We start from the raw sequence: 19,094 nt of genomic DNA, 5'->3' as shown, positions 1-19,094 counted from the left end.
TATGTGTACGTGTGTGTGTCTACGCGTGTGTCTACATGTGTGTGTATACATGTGCCTACGTGTGTGTGTATATACGTGTGTGTACGTGTGTATACGTGTGTGTACGTGTGTGTACGTGTGTAGGGCAGGGAGGGTGGGGGCGAAGGGCAGGGAGGTGTGGGGCGAAGGGCAGGAGGGTGGGGGCGAAGGGCAGGAGCGAAGGGCAGGGAGGGTGGAGCGAAGGGCAGGGAGGGTGGGGGCGAAGGGCGGTGAGCGAAGGGCAGGGGTGAAGGGCAGGGACGGGGGGGGGGGTGAAGGGCAGGGCCGGGGGGGGGGCGAAGGGCAGGGCCGGGGGCGAAGGGCAGGGCCGGGGGGGGGTGGTGAGGGCAGGGCCGGGGGGGGAGGGTGAAGGCAGGGCCGGGGGGGAGGGTGAAGCAGGGGCCGGGGGGGGGGGGGTGAAGGGCAGGGCCGGGGGGGGGGGGGGTGAAGGGCAGGGCCGGAGGGGGGGGGTGAAGGGCGGGGCCGGGGGGGGGTGTGAAGGGCAGGGACGGGGGGGGGGGTTGAAGGGCAGGGCCGGGGGGGGGGGGGTGAAGGGCAGGGCCGGGGGGGGGGGTGAAGGGCAGGGCCGGGGGGGGCAGGTCCGGGGGGGGTGAAGGGCAGGGGGGGGGTGAAGGACAGGGCCGGGGGGAGGAGGGTGAAGGGCAGGGCGGAGGGGGGGGCAGGGCTGGGGGGGGTGAAGGGCAGGGGGGGGTGAAGGGCAGGGCGGGGGGGGGGTGGTGAAGGGCAGGGCCGGGGGGGGGTGAAGGGCAGGGCCGGGGGGGGGGGCAGGGCCGGGGGGGGGTGAAGGACAGGGCGGGGGGGGTGAGGGCAGGGCCGGGGGGGTGAAGGGCAGGGCCGGGGGGGTGAAGGGCAGGGCCGGGGGGGGGTGAAGGGCCGGGGGGGGGGGGGTGAAGGGCAGGGGGGGGGGTGAAGGGCAGGGGGGGAGGTGAAGGGCAGGGCCGGGTGAAGGGCCAGGGCGGGGTGAAGGGCCAGGGGGGGGGGGTGAAGGGCCAGGGCAGGGGGGGGTGAAGGGCCAGGGCGGGGGGGGGGGTGAAGGGCCAGGCGGGGGGGGGGTGAAGCGCCGGCCAGGGTGAAGCGCCGGGCCGGGTGAAGCGCCAGGCGGGTGGGGTGAAGCGCCGGGTGGGGTGAAGGGCCGGGCGGGGGGTGAAAAGATCTCTTCCCGTGCGGTTACTTACCTCGCACCGGGCCGCGCTCCTCCTCGGGTTCCTCGGCGGTTCCCCCCGGCGATGCGAGCTGAGACGCTCAGGTGAGGGGGTGTGTGGGCCGCGGCCCGTGCAGCTCCCGACAGAGACAGCTAGGCCTGAGAGCCGGAGCAGCGCGCGCGGGGATGGGAGCTGGGGCGCGGCCTCTAGGCCTGAAGGTGAGAGCGGCGACAGCGTGCTCTGGGGGGGGGAGCACCGGGAGAGCGGGTGAGCACCGGGAGAGAGGGTGCTCTGGGGGGGGGGCAGGGAGGGTGCTCTGGGGGGGGGAGGGGGGGAGCACCGGGGGGAGCGGTGTGAGCACCGGGAGAGAGGGTGCTCTGGGGAGGGGGGGGGGGAGCACCGGGGGAGAGGGTGCTCCGGGAGAGCGGGTGATGTTGAGGTCCCGCGGAAGTGGTGATAGGGGGTAGTTCCGTTGTTGCGGGCCAGCGGCCAGGAAAGGGGGGGGGCGGACAGAGGGTGAGAGGGGGGTGTGGGGCTCCGGAGCAGCATCGTGCGGTGGATGTTCGGGTGAGTGGGGGGGGGGTGAGGGGCTCCGGAGCAGCATCGTGCGGTGGATGGTGGTGGGGGGGTGAGGGGCTCCGGAGGAGCATCGTGCGGTGGATGTATGGGTGAGGGGGGTGGGGTAGTTTTGGGTGTGCTCCGGGGATGTTCGGGTGAGGGGGGGGGGGTGTGATGGAGCATCGTGCGTTGTATGTTCAGCAGCGTGCGTTTGCTGTTGGTGTGAGGGGGGGGGTGATGGAGCATCGTGCGTTGTATGTTTGGGTGAGGGGGTTGGTGATGGGCTGCAGTAGCGGGAGAGCTGTGGCGTGCGTTTGTAGTGTGCATGAGGTTGGAGGGGGTGATGGTGGAGGGGGTGCATGAGGTTGAGGGGGGTGGTGGTGGAGGGGGGTGCATGAGGTTGGGGGGGTGGTGGTGGCTGGGGGTGTTGTAAGAGGCAGTGCGGTGAGTGTTAGGTGCTTAGAAGCATTCCCAAAGGTCACTGAGGGGTGGGACAATGTGGCAGTGGTGTTGGCCAAAGGTCATTGAGAGTCAGTGAGGGGTGGGACAGTGGGGTGAGGGGTGGGACAGTGTGGCAGTGGTGTTGGCCAAAGGCCAATGAGAGTCAGTGAGGGGTGGGACAGTGGGTGAGGGGTGGGACAGTGTGGCAGTGGTGTTGGCCGAAGGCCAATGAGAGTCAGTGAGGGGTGGGACAGTGTGGTGAGGGGTGGGACAGTGTTGAGGTGGTGTGACAGGCCAAAGGTGCAATGCGATGCCCTAGGGACACAGGGCATGCAGACAAACATACAGACATTCAGAAATATATAGTAGATATACACACCACACATACATATATACACACCACACATATATAAATATATATATATATATATATATATATATATATATATATATATATATACAAGCATACCCGGGTTTAAGGACACTCACTTTAAGTACACTCGCGAGTAAGGACATATCGCCCAATAGGCAAATGGCAGCTCGCGCATGCGTCTGTCAGCACGTCCTGAACAGCAATACCGGCTCCCTACCTGTACCGAAGCTGTGCGCAAGCGGGGAGACTATAGAGCCTGTTACACATGTGTTATTTACATCAGTTATGCACGTATATGACGATTGCAGTACAGTACATGCATCGATAAGTGGGAAAAAAGGTAGTGCTTCACTTTAAGTACATTTTCGCTTTACATACATGCTCCGGTCCCATTGCGTACGTTAATGCGGGGTATGCCTGTATATATATATATATATATATATATATATATATATATATATATATATATATATACACATATATATATATATACACACCACACATACACACACATATATACACACACACCACACATATATACACACACACCACACATATATACACACACACACACACCCTGCAGCCCGTTTTTCACACACACACACACACACACACACACACACACACACACACACACACACACACACACACACACACACACCCCCCGCAGCCCGTTTTTCACACACACACACACACACACACACACACCCTGCAGCCCGTTTTTCACACACACACACACACACACACACACACACACACACACAACACACACAACACACACACACCCTGCAGCCCGTTTTTCACACACACCCTGCAGCCCGTTTTACACACACACACACACACACCCTGCAGCCCGTTTTTCACACACACACACACACACACACACACCCTGCAGCCCGTTTTTCACACACACCCTGCAGCCCGTTTTTCACACACACACCCCCCCCCCCCTTGGTGCTGTCTGGTGGCTCTGCAGTTGCAATGCCGGGCAGGCTGCAGCCCCATTGGATGGGAGCGGTCACGTGACCGCTCCTCTGCTTCCCCTCAGAGGTTTTTTTTTTTTTTTTTTAAATGAGCTAGCAGCCCTTGTTTCCCGCTGCTGGCGGCCCTGATCGCGGCGCCCCTCTAGCCAAGCCGCGGCGCACCAGGGCGCCGCGGCGCACAGTTTGGGAAACACTGCTGTACCTGATTCGGCAGTCTGTGGTAGCAGACGTGAAGGTATTGATAGCTGTGAAGCGTGGCCCCAGAGCAGGTTGAGGATTAGAGGATTAGGTGTTGCAAAAAGCAAAGCGTTCCCAAAACTCAGTGAGGGGTGGGACAGTGTGGAAGTATTAGGGCATTGGTGTTGGACGCAGGCCAATGAGAGGTGTGCGGGGGCGGGCATTGGACGCAGGCCAATGAGAGGTGTGCGGGGGCGGGCATTGGACGCAGGCCAATGAGAGTCAGTGAGGGGTGGGACGCAGGCCAATGAGAGGTGTGCGGGGGCGGGCATTGGACGCAGGCCAATGAGAGTCAGTGAGGGGTGGGACAGTGTGGCATTGGTGTTGGACGTAGGCCAATGAGAGGTGTGCGGGGGCGGGCATGGCCTGAGCAGGAGTGACAGGCCCAAGGTCCAATGCGATTGACCCTTGGGACGCAGACATACAGTGATTTCACAAATATATATATATATATATATATATATGTAACGGTATTTCTGGCCCGGCCTGACCCACCCAATCTCACATTGGCCCCTGTGGTCTAACCGGTCCCCATTACAGTGTGGTAGTGTCTGGTGGTGCACCTGTTGGCAACAGGACTCCTGAGTCTCCCGCATGATGGTGTGTGGGGAGGACCTGTCCAGACAGGCAGCTGAGGTAGTGTGTTGAGTCTCACCTAGTTCCAGTGCAGCGCCTCCACCTCATCAGGGTCCCTTCGGTCACTTGGGGATGGTCCTGACGAGGAACTCCTCTGTGGTGCTCCCTTCTGTACATTCACTCCACACATGTACACGAAAGGGTGTTCGAATAAGAGCATCTTTATTGAGTGATGTGGGCTAGCTGCCCCTCGCAGTAGATTATCTAGCCACTCATCTTGAGTCAATGCTTCCCTTCTAAAGGTATGCTTCTCCTTTAATAGGGATTCCCTATCCCCGCAGGGATCTCTTTCCACTGTGCCAGGTCCCTGGACACAGTCTCCTTACAGTTACTATAACATAACCAGCAACTCAGACTAGGACTAGAACTTGAACTCCTCCTCCTCTTAACTGAACTTGTGCTAGAACTACTTTTAGAAACAGTGCTGTGCCTTATGTAACTTCTGAGGCTGACACACCTCTGACATCACTAACCATGGAGTCAGAGCATGTGACCATTCCCATCCATACACAGGGCACCCCACCAGGGTGTGAGGGCAAACCTCCATAATTACTGCTGGCATGCCCACAACTTACCAGGCCTTACTGTCAGCAGGAGAGATGACTGTAGCCATTTTACATGACCGCTACATATATATATATATATATAGTGTGTGTGTATCTGGTGTGTGTGATTATTGTGCTTATGTATACAGTATGTATAGAGCTTTCTCATTGTAGGGTATGGTGCATGTATCTGGTGTGCGTCTGTATACGGTGTGTATCTGGTGTGCGTCTGTATACGGTGTGTATCTGGTGTGCGTGCGTCTGTATGGTGTGTGTTGGGTACATGTAGCGTGCGTCTGTGTATTGTGTGTGTTGGGTACATGTAGTGTGCGTCTGTGTATTGTGTGTGTTGGGTACATGTAGTGTGCGTCTGTGTATTGTGTGTCTTGGGTCGGTTGGTTGTGCTTGCCCCCCAGGCTAACATTTGCCAGCCCCTGACTCCCGGTGATACCTAGTTGTCAGACGATTATATACAGTTGCCTATCAAAGATACCAGGAATATACTGCGTTGCAGTACACACTGTAACTGGCAGTAAGGTGGCCACATTTAAGTTTTTATAATACCGAGCGTCGAAATCCAGTATGAAAGTGCGACATCATAATGAGTGATGAATGATTTGCTAACGCCTGGAGCTGAACGGTATCTCACGCTGGACCGTTGTATTCTTGGGTTTTTATCCTCTCTGCTCTTGGCCGGGCGGGGAAAGACACGCACTGAAAAAGTAACGCCTATCGGGGAGGGGGTCATGGTATTATGAGATGACCGGGCAGTGTCCTAAATGTATTAATTTAATAATTTAGTAAGGCGACATCTATTGGAACAGGTAACTATGACACTCAAGTAGAAATCTATTACGTTATTATACCTGATTTAATTACAGTAATTTTAAGTTCAGGCATTTCACATCAAGGCACTAAAATAGGGAAAATGATGCATCCCGACAGACCTTTCCGGAACAAGTCAAGGAAATAAGGGACAAGCCTGTATACACTGTACGGGACATCTGGCAACCATAAGGGGTGAGTGTGCAGTGATGCAGCGTGCAGGATGTAGATATGTGAAGTTTTTTTTGGCTTGTCTGGACCAGGTAAAAGACAATAGTGCAGTTAGAGTCTGCTATCCCATTATCGCTGAGCTTGGCTATTGAATAAGTGTGTCAATTTGTAATAAGCGAAAACGACTTTTTTACATGTCTGCATTAACTGAGGCAGCACCTCGTTCATTTTGCTCTGCAAAGCTTTTGTTGAATAAGTCTTGTTTTCGGGAAAATTAAATTTTCCCCAGCAACAGATTTGTTGAATACATCATTAAGAGAGCCCTGCAATGCTGACTGCAGAATTATGACATCATTATCTGCAGTGAGGTAGCAGATTCTTCAGGAAACAGATGACATGCATCTGTGAAACTGTCACGCATTCTCAATGTAACTTTTACTAATTGGGAAATGTGACGAGGGCGTTTGCTCAGAGGGGAAAGTTTATAAGTTGCTAATGATGATCTCACGTGTGTTTCACTGTAACTGAGTATGCATTTACAGGTCTCATTCTGCTATGATTTGCATGCTGTGTTGGAATCAGCTAACCTCTTGCTTCACTCTCCGTTCCAACCTGTCCACGAAAACTGCAACCATCACTTCCTTCAATTGACTGTAATACATTTGATTTGTAAATTACCTAACAACCCGAGGGCATGTAGAGCAATCGGAAACAATGAATGATGCCATCAAGCTTGATGTGTTAACCCATTTATCTTCAATGATTTTGTCATCCTTTGATCTATATTTATCACTGGAGCTAAATGCACACTGTCTATGTATTTTTATTTACCATCACATTTTAAGTTATGGTGGGTGAAAAAGACAACAAGAAACCTCCACCGTATTGCGAATAGCAAATAAAAAGATCACTAGTGAGCACATTCACATGTCTTAGGCAGGTCTTCAACCCTGCCTTTCACCATTATCACCCAGCATACAGTGTAGCAAGGGATTCTGGGAAATGACATGCAAATGAGCACACCGTCTCACCTTTTGCCTGAAAAAACATTGCTACATGGAGCCCATATAAGCTAATGCTCGCTGTTAACACAGCTTTAAAGCACAGCATGGGAATCGGATGCAAAGCCAGAGAAACCATTCACATACATGTTTCAACCTTAATGGGTATCATCAGTGTGAAGTTGGTTGTACTGCTGGCTTTGCAATGTTCAAGGTTGCAGGGTTTACCATCACGTTTTAAGTTATGGTGGGTGATTTATTTTTATTTACATAGCGTCACCTATTGGGCAGCCCAGTACCAGAACAGTAGCAGAATGCAGGAGGACGTGTGAAAAGGTTGTTTTTTAAGAGATGAGCAAAAGAAAACAAATGACTCTGAAACATATTTTTCGCTGTGGTTTTGTTTTATTTTATTTGAACAAACCATACAACGCATATTCCACCCGCAAACACTCAAACCATTACTTTGTATAAAATGAAAACAGCAGACGTCTTGCCAAGTTATACAAACACGTCTCAGGAGCGCAACACCATAAATAGGAATTTAAAAAAATTGTAAGGCTACATAATCATATATTTAGCTTCAATACCCTTTTTAGCTCTGGAATGGACTGCAGGTGCTCCTGGCACGGCAGAGGGATACAGTACAGTATTAAAACAATGTCTCTACAGTACATCTAACTCCCGTTATAAATATGGCCAAGCAAGATCATTTCATACAAGTTATTAACATGTAGCACCTTGGCGCATACATCATGAAACTTCAGTTATATGATGATGTATTTATTTATAAAATATTTTACCAGGAAGTAATACAGTGAGAGTTACTTCTCGTTTTCAAGTATGTCCCGGGCATAGAGTTATAAATATACATGGTTACACTGAAAGAACAGGGTTATACAGTCAAAGCAGTATAGCTTTACAGCATAGCGCAGCAAACTGGGGGGCGCAAAATTTTGTTGGGGGGGGGGGGGAGTGCGGGCCACGCCGCGGTTACAGAGGCCCCGCGCTAAGAGCGTGTGGCCTCTGTAAATTTACTTACCGGCTTCTTGTCCACACATCTTCATGGCAACGCGGCGTCAAATGACGCCCGTTACCATGGAGACGTGACGTCAGATGACGCCGTGGGTCACGTGACGTGACATCACATGACCCCGCAGCGTAATTTGACGCATCATTAGAGATGAGGGGGGGACGCAACCGAGTAGGCAGCAGGTAAGGGGGGCGCAGGAAGTTTGCGCACCGCTGGTATAGCGCATCGTTGTTCTGTATAATAACGCACATAGTGTTTACTGTCTCACAAAACTGAAGAGGGGTTTGTCCCTCAGCCACATGGTGGTTACTATTTAACAGCAGTCGATATTTCAGTGTTGTTACATCATTGTAAATATATTACCTTTTACATGTAAATATATTACCTTTTACATGTAAATATATTACCTTTTACATGTAAATATATTACCTTTTACATGTAAATATATAACCTTTTACATGTAGATATATTACCTTTTACATGTAAATATATAACCTTTTACATGTAGATATATTACCTTTTACATGTAAATATATTACCTTTTACATGTAAATATATTACCTTTTACATGTAAATATATAACCTTTTACATGTAAATATATTACCTTTTACATGTAAATATATTACCTTTTAAATATGTAAATGTAGTTATCTGTTGAACAGAGGAAATAACTGATGGGTATATATAATTCAAAATGTGAAGCTCCAAAACTATATTGTTTGTCATTAAACTAGAATTAACTAAGAGCCTTAGGCCGCGCTTATAGTGCTGGTGACACGACCGATGACGTCACCCGTCGCCATTAGAGAAAATTGTCATTTGGTTTTGAGCGACGTCGCTGGTGACAAGGCCAGTGATGTCACAAAGGGGGCAGGCAGCTCTCTCTGATTGGTTTAGAGACAGTCACATGTGGCGATTGTCTCTAAAAAATCAAATTTACCCGGTTTCAAAATTTTTGGGCACGACGTCACTCCGTCGCACCGTTGCCGTCGTGCTTACTATTTGTTTTGTAGCAATGTCGCGTCACCGTCGACAGGCACTATAAGCGCAGCCTTAGTCAAGATAGTTCTAAAGCAGCAATTTCCATTTTCCCATTTAAAATAAAAAATAGTTTGAACCAAACCGGGAGCTTAAAATGGCTTCCAAGAGGAATTTGTTGGCCAGCCAATCAGTCTGAGGCAGCGTTACTGGTTGGCTTGCAAACAAAAAGCTGCTGAACAGCCATCTTTGAAGAGGAGAATAGCTTCTTCTAATAATGTTTGTCCAGAACCAGGGGGTTTCTCTTGGTTCAGATACGGTACTTCGAAAGAAATGAGAGATCAGCAGAGGAGACTGTTGCATAAAGATGAAAGTAGGAGATGCCAATATAAAATCTTGCACAAATCCTGTGCCACCTTGACCAAGCTACGTAACTCCTCTAGCTTTCTCCACACGCAATTAGATTGTAAGCTCTTCTGGGCAGGAATCATCATGCCTCAGCTGTGCAGAAGATTTCCTAATACTGCTTTTCCATCCAGTCTAACAAGATGTCCAGCTCCCCGAGAGCTTTTCCTGCTGCAGAAGTATGATCCAGCTGAAAGCGCAAGGGAGGGGGAGAGAAACCTGTCATATAGTGTGGTCTATTTATTAACAAAAAGGCATCCCTTAAAGCTGCAGACTAAGCAATATCCTACATGTGTATTTAAAAAAAAAAATATGTGAAGCATTTCTTTCAAAACAACTCTGAAATGACATTTTTAATGTATTATAATGTAACACGCATTTTTTGTTTCTATAGCAACCATTTACAAAGTCACACCCCCTTCATCTTCTGAAACAGGCTCTGGCACACCCCTTTTTGAACCCTGCCCTCTCTCTAGCAGTGCACCAAGTGAATCTAGTGACTGTCTGGTCACATGATCTTCCCCACAGAACTTTGCATCTTTGGTCCTCTTCTGCTGCACTGACAGCCATTTAGTGAACCCTCAAGCTGAATCTTTGCTGATCGATCACAGGAGATACAGATCAATCACAACTTAGCTAATTACTTTTCATTGTGTGGATTGTATTGATGCACATAGTAAAGGGGGGACATTTTTTTTTAAATGGCAACTTGGACTGCTGCTTTAAATTGTATGTCATTTTTTTTAAAAATGCTTAAAAGTATTCACTTTAACCATTTGAATGCCAGTGGGAATGCAGCACCAGAGTGTCACAGCCCTTCCAGTGCATTGCGATCATGTGACCGCTCCTCGGGAACCAACACTTGGCCACAACGTCACTGTTTATATGAACGGAAGAGGACTTATCCTCTTCCATTCCTCGTCCGGTCAGATCTCATTCACAGGAGCACAGAACATGATCTCTCCAAGAAAACGAGCCCAGGTCCATGACCTAGCTGCTATGTAATGGGGGCACCTGGACCTCATGTTGTGGTAGCTACGTCATGGAGCACTCAAGGGGAAAGTAAATAAGACCAGGGAAATTTCACTATCATCCGTTTTTGGCAATGCTTATAGTGCCGGCGACGGTGACGTCAGGCTGCGGTCGCTGGAAAAATCAAATTAAGATTACTTCCAGCGATTGCGACCAAGCCGTCTCTCCATCGCGCCATGCTTACTATAAGCGCACGCGACGGCGGCAATGCATATGTTTTGACGTGACATCGCATCGCTGTTGCCGTCGCCAGCACTATAAGCGCAGCCTTAGATGGGAGTCAGTCACTTAAAACTGGTATTTGCAGCTCGATAAGTAACGAGGACTGAGGTGGCACATGTCTTGTTCAGGAATAAGAGACTGCAGTTACATTGTATCCAAAAGATTATCAAAAGAATCATTGTATTATAGCAATTCAAAACAATACATACAGTACGTCACAAATACTGTACAGTGACCAGTTTCTGTGTTGTAAACTCCATCGTCAGGCAAGATACCCAGACAGAAGTGAGCACACACAATAAGTATAGATATAGGATAAAGTATCAGTTGTCTAAATTTAGCATAGGTTGAACTTGATAGATGTATGTCTTTTTTCCACCTCATCTACTATGTAACTATGTAACTATGTAACCATTGAAGTTAATTGTCATTATGTGTTTCCACATAGTATTCATTCCGCATGTTCTTCTCTAGATGAATCACTTTTAATGGTTTATATTGTGTGAGCTCACTTCCGGCTGGTCGTTGCTCCCTGACGATGGCGTTTACAACACACTGAAATTGGCCAATCATGAACGGAATGTTTTACCTCACTCTCAATTACCGATGAAGTTGAGTATCCTGTATACGGCGGAGAGCGGAGTTTCCATTCACTGATTATTTTAAGTGAGTGCTAGCTTTTTATTTCCCTACTGTCTAGGAAATAATATATCAAGTGAGTGGGCCCCTGTGGATAACTTTAGTTTTTTATTTATTTATCAACTCCCTCAATGCCAAAGTGGTTGTACGTGCCGACCGTCAAAAATCATAGATTAAGTTACTAAGTTATGGACTTATTCTTTGCAAGATAATAAAAGTGCTACATAGTTGGTTGGGTTGAAAAAAGACACCCATAGAGTTCAACCTCCATGTATCTCTAGTAGGGTGAGGTCCCATATTTATATTCATATTACTCAAAAGGACCCCAACAAAAAAATAAACAGTATTATGTCTCATATGGGGAGAAAATTCCTCCCTGAACCTAGTAATGCCAATGAGATTTTTCCCTGGATCAATGCTTTTAATATATTTAGCCATTTCGGCATATTCATGTATACCTTTCATTTCTAAAAAAAAGAACAACAACAAAAAACTGTCTAATCTTTTCTTACAAATATCTACTGTATCTGCCTTCTGATTGGAAGCCTGTATTTGTCACATACAAATGGCAGTCCAGGCTGAGTCCACCGGTCTGCATCAGGACAATTAATCACAGCTGATATCTGCCTTTAAATATCAAACACTTCCCAGCCTCCTTTTCAAGCTGGAAATATCTGAACCCACCATGCTCCCCTCCTCCTCTCATACATAGTTACATAGTTACATAGTAGATGAGGTTGAAAAAAGACTTACGTCCATCAAGTTTAACCCATGCTAAATTTAGACAACAGATACTTTATCCTATATCTATACTTACTTATTGATCCAGAGGAAGCCAAACAAACCCCCCCCAGAGTCATATCATCCAATGATATCTCATAAGGGGAAAAATAAATTCCTTCCTGACTCCAAGAATTGGCAATCGGATTAATCGCTGGATCAATATCCTTCCCATGTATACGTATTTGGTATATCCTTGTATACATTTCCTATCTAAAAAAATGTCCAGCCTTTTTTGAACAAATCTATTGTATCTGCCATCACAGTCTCCATGTCCTGCTTAGTACTGGCCTCATATACTCAGCCTTACACATTCTACGATGGGTACGAAAAGCCAAATTCGAATTCTAAAAACTGCTACCAAAATCTTCCTTTTCTTGACAAAGTACAAGACGGTATATTCCAGCGCTCCAAATAGAAGCACCTCACCTTATTAAAATTATCTTCAATGGTCTCCAGTTTCGCAGATGTTTGGTCTTGACAACTACACATCTTTCGGGAGTGCTAGAGGAATACAAGAGGGACAAAGAAATGAGGGTTTTTTCTAACCGTGCCTTTGGTTGCAGATTTTATAGAATGTACAGTAAATAGAAGTCCTCATGTTTGTTCATGCGGTTTGGGCTGGGTTGTAACTTTATGATCTAACTAGAATTATTGCTAATCTACTCCTGGTTAACAGCAATGTACGTATCAACAAGAGACAGAGGCACAATGATATATTGAGAAAAACCTGATTGGACAGTTGCAAAGAAAAGTGGATGTCAATGTGAAAGGAGGCATAGGAGACAAAGCCTGAATGACAGATGCTGTGACAAAAGTGAAAAAGTGGCAGTTATGGTGAGAATAGCGATAGGGGACAGAGAAATAATGACAGTGTTCCAGGACAATTACAGAGAATCTGGGCAGTGACGGTGAGAAGCAATACATGAGACAAGCAAGCAAATTCATCCTCTGTTCCTTCTTTAAAAGTTAGGATACATTTTCTTTAAAAAAATGAGGCATACATTTCTATCTTTGTCCATTTGCACCAGAGGCAGATGTACTGTACGAAACATGAAAACTGAGCTTCTTGGTTTGAGCGCAGATCTCACAGGAGAAGAGATAACTCCACCTAAACCTGACGGATATATCACTGCTGCAGAGAGAGAAGGACACTGCGACAGTTATAGGTGCTTTCTCCATCTCGTTCTAATATTATAATGGTGAGAATATTATATTATATGTAATATTATAATATTGATCTCGCTCTCCCCTAATACCTACTATACCCTCTCCCCAAAATGCTCACTGATGCATGTGGAGTGATATTGGAGCAAAGTCCCTTGATACATTGACACAATGTGACACAGAGTGAAATCAATGCTGTTTGCTCCTGTTTTTGGAGCGATGGTCCAGTTGTTCACAGAGTTCTAAGGACTTACACAGGGATTCAGTTCTTCACTGAGGCTATAGAAGGAGTTTCCAATGTCTCTGATGCTCTTATTGTGTTTCAGGTTCTGTGAGATGTAACGATTCAAAACTTTCCCCATGTAGAAATGTAGCATGCGGTGCAGGAAGCAGCATCTATCCGATAGCTGGAAACAGAATGAAGGGGAATCGTTACAACATTGACACCTAACAAGCTCAGGTAACAACGAGTCTCTTGCATGGTTGTGCTGGTTGGGTGAACTCGGGGTTCTAAACTCCTGTCCTCAAGACCCCCCCCCCCCCCCCAACAGGTCAGTTTTTCAGGATATCCCAGCTTCAGCACAGGTGGCTCAATCAGTGGCTCAGTCTTCAACTGGGCCACTGATTGAGCCACCTATGCTGAAGCTTGGATATCCTGAAAACCTGACCTGTTGGGGGATCTTGAGGACTGGGAGAGGAGGAATACGATAGATTAAGGACTTTAATGCACATTAAGGATACCAGTAAGGTGCAGTACATTGAGGAAGTATTTTTTGTTTATAGAAACAGGAATGCTAGAATAAAATGTCATGCCCTAAAGCTGGAGGCTCATGGGAAACATGAGAAAGTCCTTCACTGAAAGACTAGTGGGTCCATGGAACAGCCTCCAAGCAGAGGCAGTGGGGGTTAATACAGTAACTGCTTGGGGAAGAAACATGAAGGTCCTAAATATCGAAAAGGTAATTTTCTTCCTTTCATTTCTACAGAATTGGAATCAGGAGGTCTCCTGGAGCTGGACTGCGATATTTGTAGCTCTAGGGTCGATAACCCAGTCTTTAGATATTTACCTTTGAATGTGCCAGTATTTCGGGTCCTTTTTGAAAATCAGTATGGCTGCCATCCAAGCCTTAATACCAAAAGCCAATAGGAAGCCGCAATGTCATAGAGCATGATATTGCAGCTTCCCATTGGATGACTCTGGTAGCCATTTTTAATTTTACTTCCATTTTGCCAGCACATAAAAAGGTAAATATCTCTGGAACCAGGAGGTACCCGGAGGTAGGAAAAGCATGGTTCAATTCCGGGGAACCCCCAGATTCAGATTTTATGACAAATATCGTGAACGCCCCATAGGAGCAGAGGACGCAATATCCACTAGAAAATGAGCCATCGAAGGGCATTAAGTAGCCATTACATCATGGGGCCCCTGGAGTGCCACACCCCATGATGTAGTAGCTACGCCTTGGGGCACCCAAAGGGTTAATCAAGGTCCGAGGCTGGATAGGACAATGTGCCATTCAAGGGCTCCTTTTCCAACATCCATTTGTACGTTACGGCATTTGCAAAATAGCCTTGGTTCTGGCCAGACTAACTGTAGCTAATGAGTAGGATCAGGCAGTTTAAACTCGTCCCCTTTAAATGCAGACAGAGACAGAGTTCTTCTATTTTCTTTAACTTTATTGGAGGGGGGTTAACAGAAGCATAAAACAACTTGCAGGTAGCATTTGTGAGAGGAAGGTAGAAAATGAATGCCTGGTTCTAGGAGAAGCAGTGAGAAGCGAGTGTTTACTCGCAGGGCTGTTGATTCCAAAATGAAGCATGCTTGCCTGGACAAGCAGGAAATAAGCCAGAGCTGTTCCAACTAGTGGGGGAAGGAGGGGCATCTCAATTTAGATAAAAGCAGAGGGGAGTTGCCAAGGTAACAGGCTCAGAAGCCAAGGGAAACAGTTACATTTGTGACAACATAATATTGGGGAGTGATAGCAGCCTCAGAACAGGGAAATAATACCTACAGGGTCCCGGGCAGCCTTTAAAAGAAGAATTCATGCAATATCCCACAGCTGTGGGTTTTTTATTTTTTTTATTCAACTCAATACCATTTTATTGAGTTTTAACATACTAAGTGAGCATCCTTTGATTTCTATAGCAGGTTTTAGCCCACCTCTCCAGCAGTGCAATATCTTTGCAACCTTTTCCTGTTTGTGATAATGTGTTGCCAATATTCTCAGCCGTTTATGGTGCACACTGTAACAATACATAATGTTACTTTAATAATATAAGAATGCATTGTAGCTGCTGACTGGATGATTGAAACTGAAAGGCAGCCATTTGGTGAACCCTGGGAAGTAGGATTTTTGCTGATCGATCATGGGAGAAGTAATCAATCGGCAGTTTAGGTAATTAGACTTCAATAAAGGTAATGAAATGCTGTATACATTTAAACAAAAAAAATATGGGTTTATTATTATTTTTAAGTGCCGTGCAGACTGCCTCTTTAGCAGAGTACAGTGAAGCAAAAGCAATTGCCTCTGACTTCATATATAACTTTGGTTCAGTCTAATCATTCTTTATACATTAGCACACATGCAATTAACCCTTTCAGCACTTTAATTGCTGTTTATGTGACTCACACTGCCGTGCTGTAACTTTAATGGGGACAGTGAAAATCTTACTCCAATGATAACCATATATAATCTCAGGAATACTTACGGGTATTTCCTGTAGGCAAAACTGCTCCATAATTCTGAGGTCCATGTGCTTATCTTCTGATTGCTGATGGAGAGAAATAAACACGCTTATTATTTTCATCTCAAACTGACACATCCATTCCAACCCCAATGGAATTTTCTGGTCCAGAAAGTCCACGACCCCATTCATTTGCAGCTACAGTGTATCTACTTACAACCACAGAGCGTATGATAGAGAAGTGGTCTCTTATTTCCTGGGTATTTGGAGATACCTCACATACACGGTGTGGCAGCCTCATCGGCGCTACACTGGTTACAAAAATTAGACAAAGATAGGCGGCACACGCAAGATAGCCCTTCATTTCTTCTCCTGTGCCTTTCACGTCTGCTGTAAAGAGAGAAGAAAATGTATTTATTTGCCTGAGGTAGGACAAAGAAGTGGCATCGGTAAGGAAAATACTGGAATGCAATCATGGTAGGGTCCCTGTAAAAATTGTAGTTGAAATGAAAAAGCTCGCACATTGATAGTATACATTGCTATGTAACAATAGAATTTGGATTATATCCAGAAAAACGTATAAAGGGTCGGAGCATTTGTCAGTTTCTATCAATCGTTGATGTTTTTCTAGCTTTGTTTAATACTTTTTATTTGACACATTTCATTTTCTACAAATGTTAAATCGAGACAATACTAATTAATCCATTCATTAAAACACAGGAAAGTCAACTGTTATAAAAATAGTGGCACATTTACTAAGTGGTGCCACAAGACATCTCTTGGTGCTGGAAGAGAGATTAGAGTTCACTTGAATGAGCCACAAGGTGTCTGGTGGAATAGCAACGCTTAGTAAATATGGGAAATAAGGGTAGGTACTCAGAAGTGTGCTAAATGAGGGCAAATAGCGTTACGTTATATAATTAGGTTACGGACATCATTCTTCCTTCATTTAATGGGGATCCTCAAAGCTAATCATATGCATAAATATAGTACATTAATATTGTTGAGGTATGTATGGGATATCTATTATTGTACAGCCATACTTTATACAGTCATTATTACATGATATACCATATTAGTTCACACAAACATATCACTTTGATCACTAACAGACATAATATAGTTTATGATATATTTCAGACATTTATATGATCCCTAATATATATCTTTGTATGACGCGTGTAACTTTTTGTAACGAAAGGGTTAAGTCCTATACTCGGTACATTGCTTGTAGGCTATTCACAGAAATTTATTTATTTATTTATTTATAAAATATTTTACCAGGAAGTAATACATTGAGAGTTACCTCTCGTTTTCAAGTATGTCCTGGGCACAGAGTAAAACAAATAATACATGGTTACAAATACAGTTACATAAATGAACAAGGTATACATTTATATACAAGACATTGCATGCACAGTTAAAGAAAATATATATTATGAGCTTATGAAACAGTTACAGACCAGATTAAAGTGTGAGACAGCCTTAGATTTGAAAGAACTTAAGCTGGTGGTGGATATGAGAGTCTCTGGTAGGTTGTTCCAGTTTTGGGGTGCACGGAAGGAGAAGGAGGAACGTCCGGATACTTTGTTGAGTCTTGGGACCATGAATAGTCTTTTGGAGTCTGATCTCAGGTGATAGGTACTGCATGTGGTAGGGGTGAGGAGCTTGTTCAGGTAGCTGGGTAGCTTGCCCAGAAAGTATTTGAGGGTGAGACAGGAAAGGTGAACTTTGCGCCTAGACTCTAGTGATGACCAATCTAGTTCTTTGAGCATTTCGCAGTGATGTGTGTTGTAGTTGCATTGGAGAACAAAACGACAAATTGAATTGTAGAGGGTGTCAAGTAACACACTGACAGTCAGGGTCTAGATGTGAGCAACGGCAGCTTTTGGAAGGTGTTAAATATCGTTGCCTTATTCCCATGCGCTAACAGTAACGGAGGTCAGAGGATCTCCAGGGTTAGGTAAATGACTCCTTACCATATTATTTGCATATGAGTAAAGCCTGCGGTCCGATAAAATGTAAGGGTCCGTTATTTTTAAGGAAAATGCCAGGAAATTGTAGCGCTAAGCCACTTTAGGGATACTCGTTACGGATATGGATACGTTAAATTGAGATAACGGAACGTTAAAAAATGAGCGACCCTTTGGGGGATCTACTCCATAATCCCTTTTATTCAGTCTTCATTCCTGTTTAAAAAATGAATCATTTAATCATTAGGCAACAAATGGTTATTTCTTATGAGATGGAAGGTCAGCCATTTTTAAGTCCCTGTAAAATAGGTTGAAACAAAGGTAGATATACTGTCTAACAGGAAGTCTATTAAAACAACATAAAAATGCAATTTTCAAAATGTAATATCACCAAACGCAGCCGTGTTAACTTACCTTGTGGTATCCACAGCTGTTAATTTGAAGATCCCATAAGAAATACATCGTCCATATTTATAGTGTTCCAGAGAGGAAGCATATTGGGGATGGCTATGTGTCTTCTGGCTAATTACCTGAGAGGGGGATTTAGTACTGTACCTGCCTTTCTTCTTAGAAATGAAATTACCCCTCATTTTCAGTTTCAGTTTCAATGGTACTCACCGGCTCCCATCCTTATCCAAAAAAAGGAGCCACCCAACCATATCCCAAACTCACCCACACACCTGAAATCTTTTATTTTAGTGTCTTCCTGAATACAAAAAATAAAATACAGTGAAGCTGCAGGATTTAATAGCATGGGCACGTGCTATACTTTTAAATGTCATATTTATTATGGACAATTGAAAAATATTATTATTAAAATAGCAAGATAAAGGGCTGGTAATGATATAGTTTGTATATATAGATCACAGAATCAGCATGTAACTAAATGAGAATGTTTGGGAATACATATATTATGGAAGATAGACACTGAATTGTAGGAGGCATGTGGTAGAAACGAGAGATGACCAAACTTAACAACATTTGTTGGGTTTTTGTTTGAATTTTTAGGGTCCTATCTAGGTAGCTTCGACAAGTGATTTATCGAGTGGTAAGGGCACTTTTTAAACAAGTTTGCACATGTAGCTATTCAGGGAGCTCTGATAACATGCCAAATTTGCTTGAAATTGGCTTCTTCCCGATCGATAGCACTCCCGCTCAGACAAACCGAGCGGTAATTCAGAAAATACTCAAACTCAACTTTTTTTGACAAATCAAGCTATTTGGGTAG

At 45.6% G+C, this 19,094-nt stretch overlaps 1 protein-coding gene across 1 annotated transcript; it reads right to left on the bottom strand.

The window, feature by feature from the left end:
- Positions 1-9,480: 9,480 nt before the first annotated feature.
- LOC142503252 (interleukin-20-like) lies at positions 9,481-18,328 on the bottom strand. Its single transcript, XM_075615414.1, has 5 exons — positions 18,281-18,328; positions 15,918-15,980; positions 13,463-13,615; positions 12,471-12,545; positions 9,481-9,558 (listed from the first exon to the last, which is right to left on the bottom strand). Exons 1-5 carry the CDS (start codon positions 18,326-18,328, stop codon positions 9,481-9,483), a joined length of 417 nt encoding a protein of 138 aa, XP_075471529.1.
- Positions 18,329-19,094: the final 766 nt, after the last annotated feature.

The sequence above is a fragment of the Ascaphus truei genome, chromosome 9, assembly GCF_040206685.1.
Source record: "Ascaphus truei isolate aAscTru1 chromosome 9, aAscTru1.hap1, whole genome shotgun sequence".
In the NCBI taxonomy this organism is placed as follows: domain Eukaryota; kingdom Metazoa; phylum Chordata; class Amphibia; order Anura; family Ascaphidae; genus Ascaphus; species Ascaphus truei.
This window is presented reverse-complemented; position numbering and strand designations above follow the sequence as displayed.

Bases quoted from the DNA above. Each gene is read 5' to 3' on its own strand.
- LOC142503252 (XM_075615414.1), bottom strand. From the start codon at position 18,328: ATGTATTTCTTATGGGATCTTCAAATTAACAGCTGTGGATACCACAAG. The intron at 15,981-18,280 runs GTAAGTTAACAC...TCTCTCCATCAG, and splicing joins ACAGCTGTGGATACCACAAG to CAATCAGAAGATAAGCACAT. The intron at 12,546-13,462 runs GTAAGTCCTTAG...GTATTCCTCTAG, and splicing joins GTGAAGAACTGAATCCCTGT to CACTCCCGAAAGATGTGTAG.